A 19,249-nucleotide genomic window follows, 5' to 3' on the forward strand; every position below is an offset into this window, starting at 1 on the left:
TTATGCATGTACCTCTATTAGTTTTTTGGCTACAAACACTTTAACTTTTTATTGGCTTCGTTTTGACTGCAGGATGAGTTTTGTTGCTTAAATAAAAGAATTGTTCCTGAAGACCTCCTCATCTGCCTTAAACTGCGTCTTCTTTCATCAACCCACTACCAACGCCGTTTTTCTGAGTAAAGGCCGAAAATATCCTGCATTACCTTAAATGAATTAAATAAATTGTATAATCTCTCTATAAAGCAAGAAACGTCTGTCTGTCTGCGACTCGCACATCTAGTCATGTTAGTCAGATCGGTCTGAGCTTCCGGATATTGCTTGCACACGACACAAAGGTGTGCATCCTTCATTGATTTGCACTAGTCTTATCTGTCATGACAAAGAATTATTTAGTACTTGCAGACATCTTGCGTCCAAACTCCACTTAAAAGGCAGCAGCAGTTACAGTTTTGTGACTAAAAAGATTGAATAGAATTTGAAGTTTTTCTATTTTTTTGCACTGGCACAAACATTAGGTAGAAACGATTCCTACTGTAAAAACAAAACACGCAAAACAACATATATCATGTGCAGAAAATCTGAGAGATTTTATTTGCCCCTGGGCCATGAGTTACAACCACAAAGACACTGTGCAAAGAAAGCAAAGATTAAGTCACACTTATGAAGAGTTGGTAAGCACAAATAATACACAAACCCAAAATGATATAGCTGCAGAAGTGCACCGTATATATTGTCAAGAATAAGTATTCATGCTATAAACATAAACACATAAAAAAAATTAGGGGCTAATACAGAAACACAAAACACCTCAATCCCAATGTATAAATCAATACATTGTTTTGAAATATACTGCTATATTCAATGTAATTGAAATCAGAATTTTTTAAATTCCATAATACTGTTTTCGTTGTAATATTTGTCTATCGTCTTTAATAGTCTGCTGAGACTTGTTTTCTTTAGAGGCTCTACAAAGCTACATTTACTGCTATGACAGATGCTGGATTAACTCAACAAGTCACGGTGTTTAACCAAATTATCTGCTGCCTAAAGTGAGCTATTGCTCATGAGGCTCGTCCTCTTTAGCCCTCTCAATTTAAAAAATCATAACCACTCATTTCCGAGTGACACAACTGCTACAAGCACTGAACAACTTGAAAGCATTGAAAGAAAGGATACATGAAACGCGTGGACTCAGCTAAAATGATGTGCCGCCTACATAATGTAAGGTTACATTTTTATCTCAATAGAGGCAGTTAAAAAATAAAAAATATATGCTTTTAGCATACATGGCCATCTCAAATTAGGCTTAAAGTCGTCGGGCCGAACGACTGATGTTTTGCTGTGCAGTTGAGATGAATATAGACTGAAGAAATTGTTCGCTAAGGTCTGCTTTTACACAGCCACTGTTGGTATGTCTGTCAAGCTTTATATACGTAGGCCTACTTATTCTTGAAATGCTATGTAATTTTTATTGTAGACACAGGTTGATGAAAGAAGGGTTTCCATTTTTTAGCCAGGAACCGTTGATTTTGCTCAAAGATCTATTGTCGTTGGCCGGTTTGATCAACTGTAGACAGCTGGCTAATTGAGCTTGGTCATATCACGCTAAATACAGAAGCTAATTAGTCGTATGTAATGTATCATAAGTACAGTAGGAAAACATGTAAAAATGTGTCAGTAATTCTGCTTTAATCTAACCCTGTTTGAATGCTTAGCTTATTTACTTGTTCATATTTTCAAACGGTATGGTTTCATTTATGACGTTTCAAGAGACAAGGTGTTGACTGTTAAATGAGGACTAACCAGTGAGTTTGGCTTATATAGTAACACACTGTTTAGTCCTTTCTTTACTGAGAAAAATATTCTACTACTATGGCACCATGCACGCTTCTTTAATTTACAGAGAAATATAAAGCTTGACAGGCCAACACTGCGTAGTAACAGTTGCTATGCTATGATTGGACAATCGCTGGTTTGGGGGGGAGGGGTTTAGCAAACAATCAATTAATCTCCAATATTTGGCACTAGACGAAGTGAAACAATGAAAAACCAAAACATTTAATTGATTGCCATTTTTCTTTTTAAATCACCTCTGGCTATCCAAGCCAACCTGGATGACCTTGGTTATATATTCATATATTTATATATATATTTTAATTTGACTAAAAGTGCAAGCAAGTACAAATAAAGCAAAAGCGCTTATAGCATGTCCAAATCTTTTTTTTTTTTTTCTCAAAAAAAATTTGTTCCATACTGAATTTCTTTAAAGCACAGAGTTAAAAAATATACTACAAAATCGTCTTAAAAAGAGGAATACAAGCAGATAGGTATTGCCGTTTGCTTATTGATTATTAGTAATACATTTCAAAGCTGGTGGGAGAAGGTGCAACAATACACAGTACAGACAGACACACATTAAGTGAAATAAAAAACAAAGGAAAGGACCTGAAAAAAAAAGCTAATGGAACTCATCCTCCATTTCTCTCCAAGTGCTATAAACAACATCCTCACGTATTCACTCGTCGTCACTCTTGTCCGTCAGATCCTGCAGGGAGAAATATAATGGGAGTTAAACAGCTGATTAAAACACGGTGAAATTAATAGGCAGAGGAGAAGGGAGAGAGAGAGAGAGAGAGAGAGAGAGAGAGAACGGCTTATGATTAGCTGTTATTGTCTGTCGAGAGCATCAACAATAGGGCGGCGTATGGGAGAATATATCAAACACTGAACATATTAACATTTAAGAAATAAGTATCTGAAGGTGAAGCCGGTGCCCTTTCCCCATTCACCCTCAACATTCTGTTTCCGCGGAGACGCTGATGGAATGGATTGGGAGCTGAGGAATTTTTAAAGTACAGTTCTTTAATCTGTAGTTAAGTTTGTGAGATAGAGATGCATAGAGACAGGCATGGGGGATGTAGTCTCTTTGAACACACCACACAAAGGCACGCTATCCCTTCGTTCCAAATCACATACTTTTTCTTTTTACTACACTACATACTAAAGTACAGAAGAGTTTTAGGGCCACAGGAGAGAAAAAAAATCAGATAAGGAAGTTTTTTTTTTCAACATCTCAAGAAATGTCAAGAATAAAGATGAATACTCCAAAATGCTATTTGAGTTAGTGGGGCATTTATGTATTTTCGGCATACTACAATTGACGTGCATCCTACATCTTTTTTTTGGCATACTTAAATAGTAGGGAAGTATGGGAATTGGAACGCAGGGATAGATTCTTTGAACACACCACACAAAAGCAGACTATGTTCCCACCACTGTGACTGATGGACAGCTGAGGAAATCACTCTCTACATTTGTATTCACAGTGAAAGCATGAAACTCTTGGCCCTCGCTGCTCTGGAGAAGATTCTGTTTTTAAGTCCAGAGCTCTTTACATTAACCTTCCAACTTGCCCACGGCTCAGTATCGCTGTCGGCATGAATAACGGCAACACAACAGTGAAATAAGGCTTCAACTGAGCTGCCCACTCACTCACTGATCAAAGTATAATGGAAGGGAAAAAAGACTTTCTGAGCCCTGTAGATTTAATATGAAGCAAAGTGCTGGTTTTTAATACTTGAATAAAAAGGTTTTTGGTCGAGGGGTTAAGATGGATTTATTATTTATTTCTAAGGTTAGAGACGCTCCAAATAGGCCAGTTTGGAGGAACATGGAGGAATATGTATTTTAAAGCTTATCGAATCGGACACAAAAAACAGCGATTTATAATAATCACAGACAGGGTTTTGCAACTATTTTACTTTTCTCCTTGGGCAGTGGCGAGGTGAAGTAGAAATTATTTTAAATCCACCAGGAATGTCTTATTGCATGTTATGTGATTGGCCATTGAATTGGATATGCAAGTTTAAGAAATAGATTTGACTATTCACAGATGGAGATGAATACCATGTACTTTTTGAGTGTAAAAATGTGGATGTAATGTATTTTAGAAAAAAAGTACCTGCCAAATTATTATGTTTATTTTCCATCCATGACCAAATTGATTTCGCTTTTGAGGGCAAGTAGGCCAGGGGTTATTGTTAAAACAGGTGCCTTTTTGAGAAATGTTTTGCCATTGTTTAAGTGATGTTTTTGTTTTGTTTTTGTTTTGTTTTTCCTTGCCGTGCACCAGTGTTTTGTTTTGTAATGATTTCAGTTGAATTGTGTGCTCCATGCCATGTGCTATGGCCGTGAGCCGTAATAAATAAATGAAATGAAACAATCCTATTTGGCGACGAGGAAACTACACTGGTACTATTAGGCTAAATTAACAAGGCAATTTAGCTTTTCTTCAACATTAAGGCAGTGGGCGAAGTGGGTAGGGAGGTCGCCTCTAGATTGCAGGGTCACCAACACAAAGTGGCGCAACATTGTGAAGTGGAATGAAAATGAATTTTAATTTTTTTTTATAAATAAAAAACTGAAAAGTGTGGCGTGTAAAAGTATTCAGCCCCCTGAGTCAATGCTTTGTAGAACCATCTATCGCTGCCATTACAGCTGCAAATCTATTGGAGTATTTCTCTACCAGCTTTGCCCATCTACAGACTGAAATATTTTGTCCATTCTTCTTTGCAAAATAGCTGAAGCTACAGATTCAGCTTCAGATTGGATGGAGAGCGTCTGTCAACAGCACTTTTCAAGTCTTTCTCAATATTCTCAATTGTTTTAGGTCTGGACTTTGACTGGGCCATTCTAACACATGACTATGCTTTGATTTAAACCATTTCATAGCAGATCTGGTTGTATGTTTAGGGTAGTTTTCGTTCTGGAAGGTGAACCTCTGCCCCAGTCTCAAGTCTTTTGCAGACTCTAACAGGTTTTCTGCCCTGTAATTGGCTCCATCTATCTTCCCATCAACTCTAACCAGCATCCCTGTATCTGCTGAAAAAAAGCATCCCCATAGCATGATGCTGCCACCACCATCTTTCACTGTGGTGATGGTGTGTATAGGGTGGTTATTTTTTTGCTCCACACCTTTGTGATATTGATTATATAGGTCATGTCACTATAGCATCCACTGAAACAAACTAAATATAGATTACGGAGAGAAAATAAAGCAAAATATTGTATTTATGTAGTTTACTTTTGTCTTACACATTTCAAAACTAAGAGAGTATACGAACCAATCAGCGCAGTGGGGATTTTACTTGTGCGATGAACAAGCGGATACAACATGTTTACTGTGTGCTAATGATATGAAAATTGGTGCAGAGGAAAATCAATATTTTTTTATTCAAAATAAGCAAAATGGACAAGAACATTAACTGGTTTAACCCATTGATGACGGCTGCTGCGCGATGCCACATTGCCTCTCCTGCCTGATGGTGCATTGTGCAGCATTGTTACTTTATCTAATTTTCATGGCATGCACAGCATAGAATGCACTGTCATTGGTTCAAATACACATGAGGTGGGTTTTGTTGATTTTTTAAGACCACGTGACCACCAAAAAGTTGTGTGGTTTGCCGAAAATCACATCAATCAAAAAAATTAAAAATTAAAAATAAAACAAAATAATTTAAAAAAATAAGCCGGCTGTGTCAGCGATAGTGTATTACAGAACAGTTAGTGGCGTTTGGTGCGCAGAATCAAGGTCCACTATAGGCTACTGACGAAAATCACACTAAATATTTTATATTATTTTTTATTTTTTTTCTCCCCCATCTAATTTTGACGATTTTTAGAAAAATGTGTTGGTGTGTAAGCGCTAAGGGAGCATGTTTAAATAAAACCTGTGAACCTTAACTTTTAAATGTATTTTATTTCATGTTTCTATGTGCTACACAGGCTTAGATATTAAGGTTTTGGTAGACTTGACAATTCGTACTATTTTTTCAGAAAACCCTCAGGGAATGTCCTTAATAGAAGACATGCATCCTAGATTGCCATAGTCATCAATGGGTTAAGCTTGTTAAAACGTGAACTTTATATAAACATTTTTTTTAGGACTGTTGGACAAAAATTAATTCTGACATTATTGTACGCCCATTAAATGTATGATGGAAGACCAAATAATTAACTGAATAGTTCAATTCAATAAGAGAAGACATTTTGTATAGATTCAGGGATAGTTAAAACACTCCTAAATGTCAGCTCTATCTGCAATAATGTTGGAGTTTGTGAGTGGCATCTGTTTTAGTGACTAAAGTTTTATTTTCTCTGCGAGAGGAGAAATACCTGGTCCTCAATCCACATTTTTCAAACCAAACTGTTCTACGTACCGCTGTGATGTGTCTCTCCAAACACTATTTTAATAATCACAACAAGCCTTTATATAGCTCTGGAAAAAATTAAGAGACCGCTCAAAATGTTGAGTGTCTCTTGCTTTACTATTTATATGCATATGTTTGAGTAGAATGAACATTTTGGTTTTATAATATAAACTACTGACAACATTTCTAGCAAATTCCAATACAAATATTGTCATTTAGAGCATTTTCAATAAGTGACGTAGAGATAAAGATTTAAGAAAAATCCAGACTGGTCTCTTAATTTTTTCCGAGTCTATATGTATATTTTACTTTTCACTGTAAATGTTTGGGAGGATGCGGAGAGTTGTTTTTCAGTTAAGTTGCAATCAACTGTCTGCACCTGGCGTTACGGGTGTGAAACAGCAGCTGAATGAACGGTTGGAAGGAAACCAGCGGGTATTTGGATCATGTCTGATGAAACTGAGATCCACCTTGTTCGCCAAGGGTTGTTAAGGGAATACTTCACCCATATGGAACCGGCGTTCTATCATTATAAAATCACTATTATAATATAATGAATAAGGTTTTTCTTCCTTGAGTCTTCATTTGCCCCAGCTGTCCTGTTAATCCTTACGGTAAATGTAGAGTAAGACAGTGAGACCATAAAACACTCTTTCTGCCTTTTTTTAGACTACGATGAACCGATATTTACATTTTTTGAACATTTATACTACATAGGATCTCAGAGTTCTATACACCTTCATATTTCCACTGGTGAAGTAGGTCTTTAAGGAGCACTCAGAATTCTCCATTTCTGTTCCATTCAAAATAAACCTTAAGAATAAGCTGCCACCAATTTTCTTACAATTATTTGATCTCTTCTCTCTATTTTATGTCAGTATCTTTTTTCCATGGAAGCAATAGCTCAGGACAGTCCGTAGAATGTGCTCATTATACCACAATTAAGGGGAATTGTTTCAGCCAGACGCGAAGAAAAGGGATGGCTACCCTTGAATTTACCGATTCACAATATTACATTCACATGAAGGTGACCTGCTGACTTTTAAACGGTCAATTTTGCTTTGAAGCAAATATTTTCTTTTCTATGTAAATGACTGAGCTATATTTTTCTGAAATATTAGCTAATTGAAATTCTTCATTTTAAGATTCGAAAAAGGGACAGTCTGTATTAATTAACATTCTTTAGAGGAAAAAAAATGTAAGGTAGCTTCAAAAGCTATTTTTCATCTGCAGTCCCTTGGCATGTTGTTAATAGGCATCCTAAAGTGAGAACAGCATAAATATAAAAATACTTTTATAATGTGATTATTATAATGTTCATCAGATGACACAGTGGAATGCAGTGGAATGTTGGACCTACGTTGTCATCCTGGTCATCGTCGCTGTCGTCGTCGCTGACAACCGGCTTGGCCTTCACTCTGCTCTGCTTCTTCTTGCCTTTGTCTTTGCTCAGCTTGATTTTAACCCGCACAGACTTGGCTGCAAGAAACACAAGGGACGTGTAGGAGTTATTTATGGTTTCAAACCAACAAAAAATACGTAACTCCTAAACATTGTTTAATAAGTCCATACTTCTTCCTACTCCTTTTCAGGCATATCATATCAATATATGTAAATTGTTTCTTTTTTGTGAAATAATTTAAACATAATTTTTGTTTATTTATTGTATTTTCATGATTTTTATTTTGTTTTGTATATTTTTTTATATGTATGAAATAAACTGAATCAATCAATCAATCAATCGTTTACGGTGGCTCTTAATTATTTTTTTTTTCATCTCATTAAATATTTTTTTTTCAATCAAAATTTTCATCTGCTCCAATAAAGAGTATTTGCTGAACTTAATATTGTTGGGTTTCACACTGTTATTTATGGTAGAATAGTCTTATTCTGTGCATCAGTTTGAAGTCAACAGTTCTCTGCTCTTACTGCTGCCGTTTAGATCTAAAACCAGAGCAGCATTCACTGGTTATATAGTGTAGAATACAAATGATGCTACCCGAGTGTGTGTGTGTGTGTGTGTGTGTGTGTGAACTAGTGTGTCTGAAACAGTGTGTGTGCTGTACCCTCGCTCTCTGACTCTTCCTCGTCATCCTCCTCCTCATCACTGTCGTCTTCGCTCTCCTCCTCCTTGGCGATCTTCTGCCGCGCGCTTTTGAACACGGACTGAAGGACAATGGAGTCTTCGTATATCTGCAGGTGAGACAAAGACACATGCTTAGCTCTTTATACCATAGTCTGTGAGAATACTCTATTCTGATTGGCTGGAGAACATTCCATAGGTGTGGATTAACCCCTGACACCTAGATGGAACTGTTAAACAAATTTGTCCACTTTAATGCGTTGCTGGAGTCTTCGTATATCTACAGGCGAGACAAAGACACATGCTATACATAGTTCTATGAATGAAACACATTACGTTGAATACAATAGGTCTATCACAAGTGTGTGTAGGGATAATACAAGAGCAGAGTTTTCAGCATTAAAGGACGGAGAAATTTGAGAGGAGTCCAACTGAATGAATGACTGAATTGGATACTATTTATGAATCATATTATATGTTCTATATTTCTAGCACTGCTTGAGCACTAGAGTGAAATCCTCAGACAATGAACAAGACAATGATAAATGGGGTGAGAATAAAATACATATTCTGAAACTCGTGGATCCAATGACTGAGTATATGATTTAAGATGAGAATAGGAAGTTCAGACAGACTTCCTTTATCAAGCACGGGTGAATTTTTTTTTTCTTATTCCCGTACAATATCTACGTATGTTTTAAAACCATCAATCCGGTATTATTATTTTGTTTGTGTGTGTGTGTGTTTGTGGGTGTGTGTGTGTGTATGGTTTAAATCTTCATTTATTTTTATTTAATATATATTCAGAGTGTCTGTCTGTCTGTCTGTGCGTTTGTGGTTCTGACCTGGGATCCCTCCAGATTAAAGGTCTGGGCATTGTGACAGAGCAGCATGACATCCTTCTCCAGGTCGCCCGCGCTCCTGTATTTATGGTTCCTCACTCGGTCCTGTTCACAGACAGACAACAGCTGGATTCAAACTCATCCCATCTTGAGGACCCCCTCGAAAAAATGAGATGCTACGTCTCAAACAAATAATAAACTCAAATAACATTTTTGAAAATGAAAATGAAATGAGCCTTCATCTTGTGTGACTTTCAAGGCAACTTAACTAACTTTCTCAAAACTTATATAAATATTATATTGCATTGACATGACACTTGTTCTTATTGGTTAATGTGAATTTATTTTCTCAAGGAATGAATTAGTTGTTTGGTGCATAAAATGTCTGAACATAGTATTATAAAAAAAGAGAACATTTGAGAATCGTAATGCATAAAAAGCCCAAAATGTGTCGGTTTATCTCGTAGACCAAGATTTTAAAAACATACTAACACAACACAAACGGAACCAGGCATTCTCACTCAACAAATGACTGAAACAGTTGATTGCTTATTATAACTGTTAGAGATAAACTTTTTGACTTCAAGTAGTTCAGTATCCGATTCATTTTCATTTATTAAGCAGGAACAGTTCCTGCCTCATATGAATACACAGCATGCCCTTGAACACAACTGTTAATACTCATAACACCCAGTATGAATTATAATTAAAGTAACATTATATTTATTGATTCCCTGTGTGCTGTCTATTCTATAATTCATGAACTAGAATCATCAGTTTACAGCTTATTTACTCTGCTCTTTGATAATGCTATCATCCTAACCACCATCATATCCCTCATTAATTAATTTTTTTTTTTTTAACCTTTATTTATACAGGTAAATCCTATTGAGACCGGAGACTCTTTTGCAAGGGAGACCTGTTCCCATTTAAACGTTACCATTGACACACACATTCATACACCGACAGCAGCAGGCTTACTATCGACATTCACACGACGCAAGGTGGGTGAAGTGTCTTGCCCAAGGACACAACAAACATGACAGAAATGGCAGGGCGGGGATCGAACCGCCAACCCTTTGAACATTGGCCGACCCGCTCTACCACCTGAGCCAATAATATGAATTACTGCTTCATTGTAGTTAACAAACCTTGATCTTCTTGAAGTCCACAGGTCTTCTGATCAGCTCATAGTATTCCGGTAGCTCCTTCCTGGACGGTAACTGGACAAACACCTGGCTGAGTTGTCTTCCTTGCCTACAAAAACACAAAATGAATTTAATTTCATTATCAAATATATTATTACATTAACTAATAAACTACATGTGAACTATGAGTGTACGGGTGTCAAATCATGGGGAATAGAGCACCGCACTGGCACTTTAAGTCAACAAAAAATTATGTTTGTTATTAAATTATCAATTATTTTGACTATTAAAAAAAAGGAATTCTTGTAACAATTTGATTAAAATAAACAAATTCAATCCACATACATGTGACACTGCCTGCCTTACTTGAATCTAGAATAACAGAAAAAATCTACACTGCACTACAGTGAAAGAGAAAATTGGATGAACTTCTAAGAAACCATGTAATTACTTTTACAACTTCGCAAACCTTGGCAACCCTTTGACAGCCAAGCTCATACAGAAACTCCAGGAAAATATACAACTTGTTATCAATGAAAGAAAAATCTATATGAAAAGGTGTAAAATTAATGAGACTGTCAGAAAGAAATAGTGTGAAGGTGTGTGTGCGTGCGTGCGTGTGTGTGTGTGTGTGTGCATTGCTGTCTCAAACAGTGTAGACGTGACAATCTTAAAATTCTGCACACAGTGGCTTCAAATGGGGAGCAAGAGATCAGGGAGAAAAAATAATTAACCAAGTTGGAAACAATAATCCTCACGTTTGAAAGGTGAGTAAAGACACACACAGACACACACACACACACACACACACACACACACACACACACACACACACACACACACACACACACTCTGAGAGAAAAATTAATTATAATACTTATAGTGAATAATGCTTTCTGACCTGAATTACAATGACGCCTCTAAAAGTGTGAGCGTGTCTTCTTCATATATATTATAAGTATAAATGACACAAAGCAATTCAACTATAAATTGCTTGGGGCCAAGCTGGCTCTGTAAAGTAAAGCAAGGTTAACAACACATACAATGGAAATAATTACAATGTGGCAACACACGCCTGATGATAGAGTAAAAACATAGAAGGTCATAATATGAGTGGGGCGTTATAAAAAAGCACCGAGCTGATACAATGTTTGTCCTTCAATTAAACATTAACATACACATGACGTGTTGTGACTCCATAGCTGTTCACCAGTCACTTAAGCACCAATTAACATACTCCATACATTCAGGAAATGTGTGTGTTTGTGTGTGTGTGTGTGTGTGTGTGTGTGTGTGTGAAATAGCTGCTAATTAAGGGTTACTTTCAACCCAACGTCAAATGCCTTAAAGGTCCATATTATATTTATACACTAAGCATGTGCAATGCTTTATGCATGGTTGCATACGTTGATATTTACAATTATGTGAGAAATCAAAATACCCTTGAATTATTACCCTCCTGTGTCAAGAGATGAACATTGATATCAAAATATCATTTAATATATAAATATCAAAAGGGAAAAATGAGTGAAGATCAAAGAGCTTTTTAAACTTTGATTGCTCATTTTAGTCATATCAATTGTTTCTTAAACTGCTTTGTTTCCACTCCCACAAAGGTTTTCTATGCCTACAGCAAGGTCCTTGCAAAACGGATCCAATTTTTAAAGGTTCAATTCTGCCAACAGAGACTTCTCAGTGTTATGTTTCGACACATTATTAGCATAAACTCAAGTTGCTGGAGTCTTCGTATATCTACAGGCGAGACAAAGACACATGCTATACATAGTTCTATGAATGAAACACATTACGTTGAATACAATAAGTCTATCACAAGTGTGTGTAGGGATAATACAAGAGCAGAGTTTTCAGCATTAAAGGACGGAGAAATTTGAGAGGAGTACAACTGAATGAATGACTGAATTGGATACTATTTATGAATCATATTACATGTTTTCTATGCCTACAGCAAGGTCCTTGCAAAACGGATCCAATTTTTAAAGGTTAAATTCTGCCAACAGAGACTTCTCAGTGTTATGTTTCGACACATTATTAGCATAAACTCAAGGTGTTCGTTTTGTATGATTTCGTAATTCAAACTATGCTGTCAGGCCAAGTGGAGTTAATTTGAAGATTGCCTGTTGCAACCTTTTAAGTGCCTCTAAATAAGTGATATTGAAATAGGACCAAAATTGTTAAAATCATGGACCAGGTGGGCAAAGCTGTTCAAGGAAAAAAGTTAGCGAAATTGATTCTCTTTGGCATGATTACTGATGATTTGGCGGGATTACTTTTTAAACAAATAGAAAGTGGTTTTGGATCGGAAGTCTTTTGATGTGAAAAAAATCAATATACAGTGCTGTGTGAAAGTTTGTGAACCCCTTGAACCTTTTGTAATTTTATTTATTTTTACCATTATTCATTCATTTTGATCAATACCAGTATTTTTTATATGAAATAACAGATGTTTATTTATCAATTCAACATTTTTCTTTTCCAGAAATCAATTGTTAAAATACATAAAACAAATGATTTGCCAACTGTTGTATGTGCAAACGTTTGTGAACCCTGAGCTGCATTGCTTAAATCAAGCAGGTTGACACAATCAGGTGGGCCAAATTGATTGATGAAATAGACCAATGTAATGAGAGATCTTTAGGGAAGAAATTGGGTGGCACTAGATAAAACAGAGATAAAACCAGGTCAGTTGAGGCTCACCAAAGTGAAAACAATCTCAGAGGATCTCAGGAAAAGAGTTTTGATGTTGCACATTTGTCTGGGGACAGCTATAAATTCATAAAAAAAAATTGAGCTCCATCGGTCCACCGTGAGACAAATCATCTACAAATGGAGAGCTTTATGAGTGACTTAACATCTGCCTAGAAGTGGACTTCCTTCAAAAATATCCTCAAGCGCCACAAGAAAAGTGATTTTTCAGGTAAAAGCCAACCCAAACATTACATCTGGAGATTTGCAGACAATTTGACACCACCATTCTTCACTTGGGAGAAGGTTCTCTTGGTGGTAGGCAGAGTTGACCAAACAGTTCAATTTTGGACTAATCTGTCCACAGAATAAGATTTCAGGTATCTCCAGGTGCTCTCTGGCAAAGTTGTGACAAGCAGTTTTGTTCTTTTTTGAGAGCAGAGGCTTCTTCACCAACCATACCATGAAAGCCATTTTGACTGAGTTTTCTTCTTATTGTGGAACCATGCACATCTGTCCCAGATGCTGCAAGAGAGGTCTGCAAATCACTAGATGTAATGTTTGGGTTGGCTTTTCACTGAAAAATCACTTTTCTTGTGGCGCTTGTGGATATTTTGGAAGGAAGTCTACTTCTAGGCAGATGTTCAGTCACTCTTAAAGCTCTCCATTTGTAGATAATTTGCCTCACGGTGGACCGATGGAGCTCAAACTTTTTTTTAAATAATTTATAGCTGTCCCCAGACAAATGTGCAGCATCACAACTCTATTCCTGAGATCCTCAGAGATTTGTTTCCCTTTTAGCATGTCTGACCTGTATGGGTTCACTTTGGTGAGCCTAAACTGACCTGGTTTTATCTCAGTTGTATCTAGTGCCGCCCAATCTAGTGCTTCCATAAAGATCTCTCACTACATTGGTCCATTTCATGACTCAATTTGGCCCATCTGATTGTGTTTACTTGTTCGATTTAAGCAATGCAGCTTAGGGTTCACAAACTTTTGCACATACAACAGTTGTCAAATAATTTGTTTGATCTGTTTTAACAATTGATTTCTGGGAAAGAAAAATGTTGAATTGATAAACAAACATCATATAAAAAATACTGGTATTGATAAAAAATGCATTAATAATGGTAAAAATAAATAAAATTCCAAAATGTTCAAGCGGTTCACAAACTTTCACACTTGACTGTACAGCTCCGGAAAAAAAATTAAGAGACCACTCCAGATGTTCAGTGTCGTTTTACTCTTTAGAGGCATATGTTTGAATAAAATTAACATTTTGATTTTATAATATAAACTACTGACAACATTTCTACCAAATTCACAATAAAAATATTGTCATTTAGAGCATTTTCACTAAGTTATGTAGAGATGAACATTTAAGAAAAATCCAGTCATATCTTAATTTTTTCCGCGGCTGTATTAGAAGATAAACACACTGACTTCTTCCCAAATGGTAGACGGCTTGAAGCGAGACTGCAACCTCAGATCTGCCATAGTCAATATCTATATTAATAAACTGGCAATTGTCAATGGTGCAATCACTATTTAAAACACAGAAATAATGTGTTTGTTTCATGTAGATTTCATGATGTCTCCTACTAAAGAAAGTCTGCAGCAGAGAATGGGCTTTGTCGATCAGTAATAACAATAAGTGGACCCTATATTAAATGACCACCTTTAATAACCTTGGTTTAATGATTAGATCCACGGGAAACCTCTGCTCTGCTGGACAGAAACTCACAGAGAAGCTAGAAAGGGCTTCATCATCCAAACAGCCGACAATTGATCATATCTTGGTCGACTGATAAATTACTTGTCATCGAAACCTTAAATTTAAGTTGCTAATGTTCTAGTTTAAGACATAAGATTACGGCTCAATGCATCACATCATCATACGCAAATAATGTATTTCCATTCAAATCTAAAAGAGTCACACAACTGACTTTAAGTAATGAATGAACACGGAAAGCGTTCAGACTATAAATGAATAGAATGGATTCACAATAAGTCATTTGGTCCCATTTTCTTTTAAAGAGCACATCAGTTCAAAAACAAAGTCTACTTTTGATTAGCACAGCTAAAAAGATATTTTAAGTCATATAAAGAGAAGATAAAGAAAACATAAGCGGCTGTTAGTTCTTTGAAAATCTTATTTTTAAAATGATCATGGATTTAACATCAAATATGAGCCTTAAATAATACAAAACCACTCAAAGTTTGGGACTGAAAATACAATGCCATTCAGCCTGATGCGTTAAGTCTTGGAAGTCACATGATCGCCTCCCTGCTGTGAGCTCACAGAATCCGCTGTGTAAACTGTGGTGAAACTACAAAGGTGAATGTTGTGTTGAAAACAGGCTTTTATATCTGTGGTGTATGAAGTGTGATGCATCTCTCAGCCTAGCGTTATAGCAACAGGAACCCTCGGGGAACAGACCCAGTTGCTGACTTCTAGAAAAACACGGAAACAAACTGAAATGCGATGACAACGGGGGGGAGGGGGGTCTATTTTAATGGCTTTGGACAGCACAACAGTAAAACAACTGAGAATTAAAAGCAGCATCAACATCTGTGTGACACACTTCATTTGAAATCAAAGGGATGTCTGTTGAGATGTTTTGTCAGGATTCTCTAACAAAGTGAAATCTTAATTAAAACCTCCTACGAGGAACTGTAAGATGTTTATGAAACGGTCTCAATGTTTCTCTGATGATTATAAATTACTTGTACAGCAAACGGGTGAAAACATCAGTGAAAGAAATGCTATTCTGATAAATGTATTATTAATGCCTTTGCTCTGGTACTATTTCCTCGGAACTTCGACAAAACAATTCACCGCAGCCAGACGGGAAAATCCTGTGTTTCCTTAACGGTACTTAATCAAAGTTTACTTTGCTTTGCCATCGTCATATTACTATTATTAATCTGACAAAGTCACATGTACATACATGAATCGCAGTGCGTCCATCGGTTACTCTTTCACTCACTTACTAAACAAATGCACGCTCCGCCGGCGCACGCTAGCAAAGATCTTGAGGTCAGCAGACGCTGGTGTCATAAAAACTCTACCACTTTTGTCAGAAGAGGGCGCAAGAATAAACAAAAACTTAAAGCTACGTTAAGTTTATGAAGGAATTAGAGCTTGGACTTTTGCCTGTTTTATAAAAATAAATAAAACATACAAAAAATAGAAGTTATCATTTTGTTGAATTTTAAAATAACTATGAATTAATTTAAATTGCACTAATGTTTGACTCAATGCAGATTGTAGGTTTGTTTTGTGTTAAGGGTTTAAGAATTTAAACCTAGGAATCTTAGTCTATAAAGTCTAGTAAAGTGAGAGTAGAGGCAGAGTCGTCATTGAGATGCTCTGGGATGAAGAACCATCAACTGAGAGAGGAAAGAATTTGACTTCTGGAACACCAGGTAGCACTTTCCTGGAAAGGCTCCCGCATAGTAAGTCGGCCAGCCAGCGCATATTTCAGGGAGGGAAACACCAATGCACATGTCTTACAGACACAGACACAGACGCAGACACACACACACACACACACACACACACACACACACACACACACACACACACACACACACACACACACACACACACACACACACACACACACACACACACACACACACACACACACACACACACACACACACACACACACACACGTATTTATGATTTCACATGGGGGAATAAAAGGAAAAATCTGCAGACATAGGAGAATTTACCACAAAGACACACACACACACACACACACACACACACACACACACACACACACACACACACACACACACACACACACACACACACACACACACACACACACACACACACACACACACACACACACACACACACACACTAACTCTTAGGACTGTTGGACTGAAACTACAAGGATGTTTATCAGTCACACAAGACATGACTTCATGTCTGTTCGAAAATCTGTAACTTCCATTGGAATTTCAAAGCACATTCTCACAACTAGAGCCACTTCTTTCCAACTACAAATTATTTTTCCGAAAGTTTACAAATGGTTCAAATGTGCCTCAACTAATCTTAATGTTTAATTCAGACACAAAGCTCTCCATCACAGCAGGGACCCATATTGGCCCCATTAAATATAATTGTAAGTAAAATAACCCAATAGCCTTTTAGAAGTCTAACTGAATACATTAACACTTCACAAAGAAAGCAGAGATGTTTGGGTTTGTTATTCACAGTCGGTGGTCCCCCCCCCTCCTCCTACAGATGAAAGTAGTATTGAAGTGAGTATGGAAGTTATTCAGTCCTTCGGCCATAACAAAGGTTTTGTGAAGAAATAACAGGAGGATATGATGGAGATTTATGAAATTAAAATACATTTCATGCTACAAAGGCTTGTGGATCTTATTTTCTGTTTTTATTCTTACGCCTAGAGAAGATGCCTTGTTGTCAAAATCACTTTGTCAAATTTAGTGAATATCTCCTCAGAATCCGCTACCTGCCTGTCTGTACTGTGTGTGTGTGTGTGCGCTGAAAAAAAATCTGGTTTTAATACACAGCCTAGACTTTGTAAACTGGTATGTAATCAAAGGGGGGGGGGGGGGCACTGTTTCCAGTAACATACCAGTTTAGAGAGCCTAGGCTGTGTATGTACACCAGATTCAGCACTTACACAGTACTGTATTAGTCCTCCATCGACCACAGTCACACCCTAAAGCAAAATCAATGTAATTAGATGTTAAGTTGTAAGTACAGTGGTGTGACACTTAACAAGATGTTGAGGTTGCAGGTACATTGATTAACACTGAAATGAATCTGTTCAGTCAGATCAGACACATAAGGAGCACAGCTGACGGGCACTGGAGCTGGTGACCAGATGGTGGTTGTTGATTTATAGTGAAGGAAATCAAGCCAGCTATATATATATTATGACTCAACTTTATAGTCATTTTAGAAGATGGCGGTGTCGGTTAACTGTTTAGAGGTAGTTTCCAATATTTACACTGACCTTATTGGGGGAGAAAATGGGTTTAGACCTTTGAAAAAATCCCTGTTTTTTTGCTTGCTTTCTCTAGCAATGTTAAAAGGTCTGGTGTTGTTTTTTTCCCTGGTAAAAATCAACGAAGCAAATGAGAATGAACATGAAAAACTGCTGCAAAGATAGTGGTCTAAAAACAAAAGAGTTCTGTTTGTTGTACTTTTTTTAAAATAAATAAAAATAAATAAATAAAATGTAATTGGCCTTAAACTTTATAAAATGGCAGTTCAGTTAGATTTAAAGGTGGAGTCAGCGGTTCTGGCAAATGCTACATGTTCTTTTAACAAGAAGGCCTTTTGACAACAAGTGTTCTCCAGAACGGCTGAATAAACCTTTAGCCTCATACAGTATGTCGGCCTGTATAAATCTCCTTACCCGTCTCTGTAGTTGATGACGGTGTCGATGATGGTGTTCATCTGCTTTGTGAGTTTGGGCGGGTTGGGAGAGAGCTTCTCTGTGGGCGGACGTCCACGCTTCTTCTTGGCCTTGGAGCTGCTCCCCTCCTCTCGGCTCGATGAGTCTTTGTCCGGACGTCTCTTACGTTTGCGCTTTTTCAGCCGGATCTCCTCCTCCATCTCCTCCAGGTTTCCGTCCTCGACAGCCTGAAGTCGTCAAGAATTTTTTTTTACATATTTTATTTGAATTTTAAAGCTATATTGTGTAACTTTTTCATATTAATGTAATGTTGGTTACATTCAAGCCATCGCCAAACGATTTGACACAAAGTTGAAAGCCTACTGGCCCAACAAAACTCTCTCTGTATTTCCCAGTATGGAAGTGTTTACAAACTGGTGTCTCCCCCCCTCCCCCTCACTCACTCACTAGCGCTTTAATTAGAGCCTTGAACTCTATAGCTTACAACATACTGTGACACAGGTCTCAGACTTCCTTTGTTCCATCCCTAAGCCTCAGTCGATAAAATGGATTCAGACCTCAGATGTCTCTCAGTGGGAGTATGGCAACGTGGATTGTCATTGTATTGTGACTGCACTCAACTGTGGCTTTAACCCAGTCGTTAAGGGCAGTTTTGATGACGATCAAAGAAAGCATTCGTTTTTTGACAACGTTAAGCCGTTTGAGGAAAGTACTGAGCTTTTACCGAGAAGAGGGAGGATAAACCCTGATTTCTGATTTATCTGTGGGAGCAGTGAAACAAAATACAAAAAAACGTCTAAGAAATTAAACTTAAACTGCAGGTTAATGATAATCTGAAATATGAAACACA

General features: G+C 37.1%; 1 protein-coding gene across 3 annotated transcripts in view; it reads right to left on the reverse strand.

The window, feature by feature from the left end:
- Nucleotides 1-563: 563 nt before the first annotated feature.
- The window catches only part of smarca2 (SWI/SNF related BAF chromatin remodeling complex subunit ATPase 2), a 64,653-nt gene continuing 45,967 nt past the window's right edge, over nt 564-19,249 (reverse strand). For all 3 annotated transcript variants that reach the window (XM_080045393.1, XM_080045394.1, XM_080045392.1), the window contains exons 29-34: nt 18,400-18,626; nt 10,289-10,394; nt 9,141-9,242; nt 8,279-8,405; nt 7,573-7,691; nt 564-2,545 (exon numbers count right to left, since the gene is read on the reverse strand). In XM_080045393.1, coding sequence (XP_079901519.1) covers nt 2,516-2,545; nt 7,573-7,691; nt 8,279-8,405; nt 9,141-9,242; nt 10,289-10,394; nt 18,400-18,626 — 711 coding nt within the window. In that variant the 3' untranslated portion in view covers nt 564-2,515. The remainder of the gene's footprint in view (nt 2,546-7,572; nt 7,692-8,278; nt 8,406-9,140; nt 9,243-10,288; nt 10,395-18,399; nt 18,627-19,249) is intronic.

The sequence above is a fragment of the Ammodytes marinus genome, assembly GCF_949987685.1.
Source record: "Ammodytes marinus genome assembly, chromosome: 2".
NCBI lineage: Eukaryota > Metazoa > Chordata > Actinopteri > Uranoscopiformes > Ammodytidae > Ammodytes > Ammodytes marinus.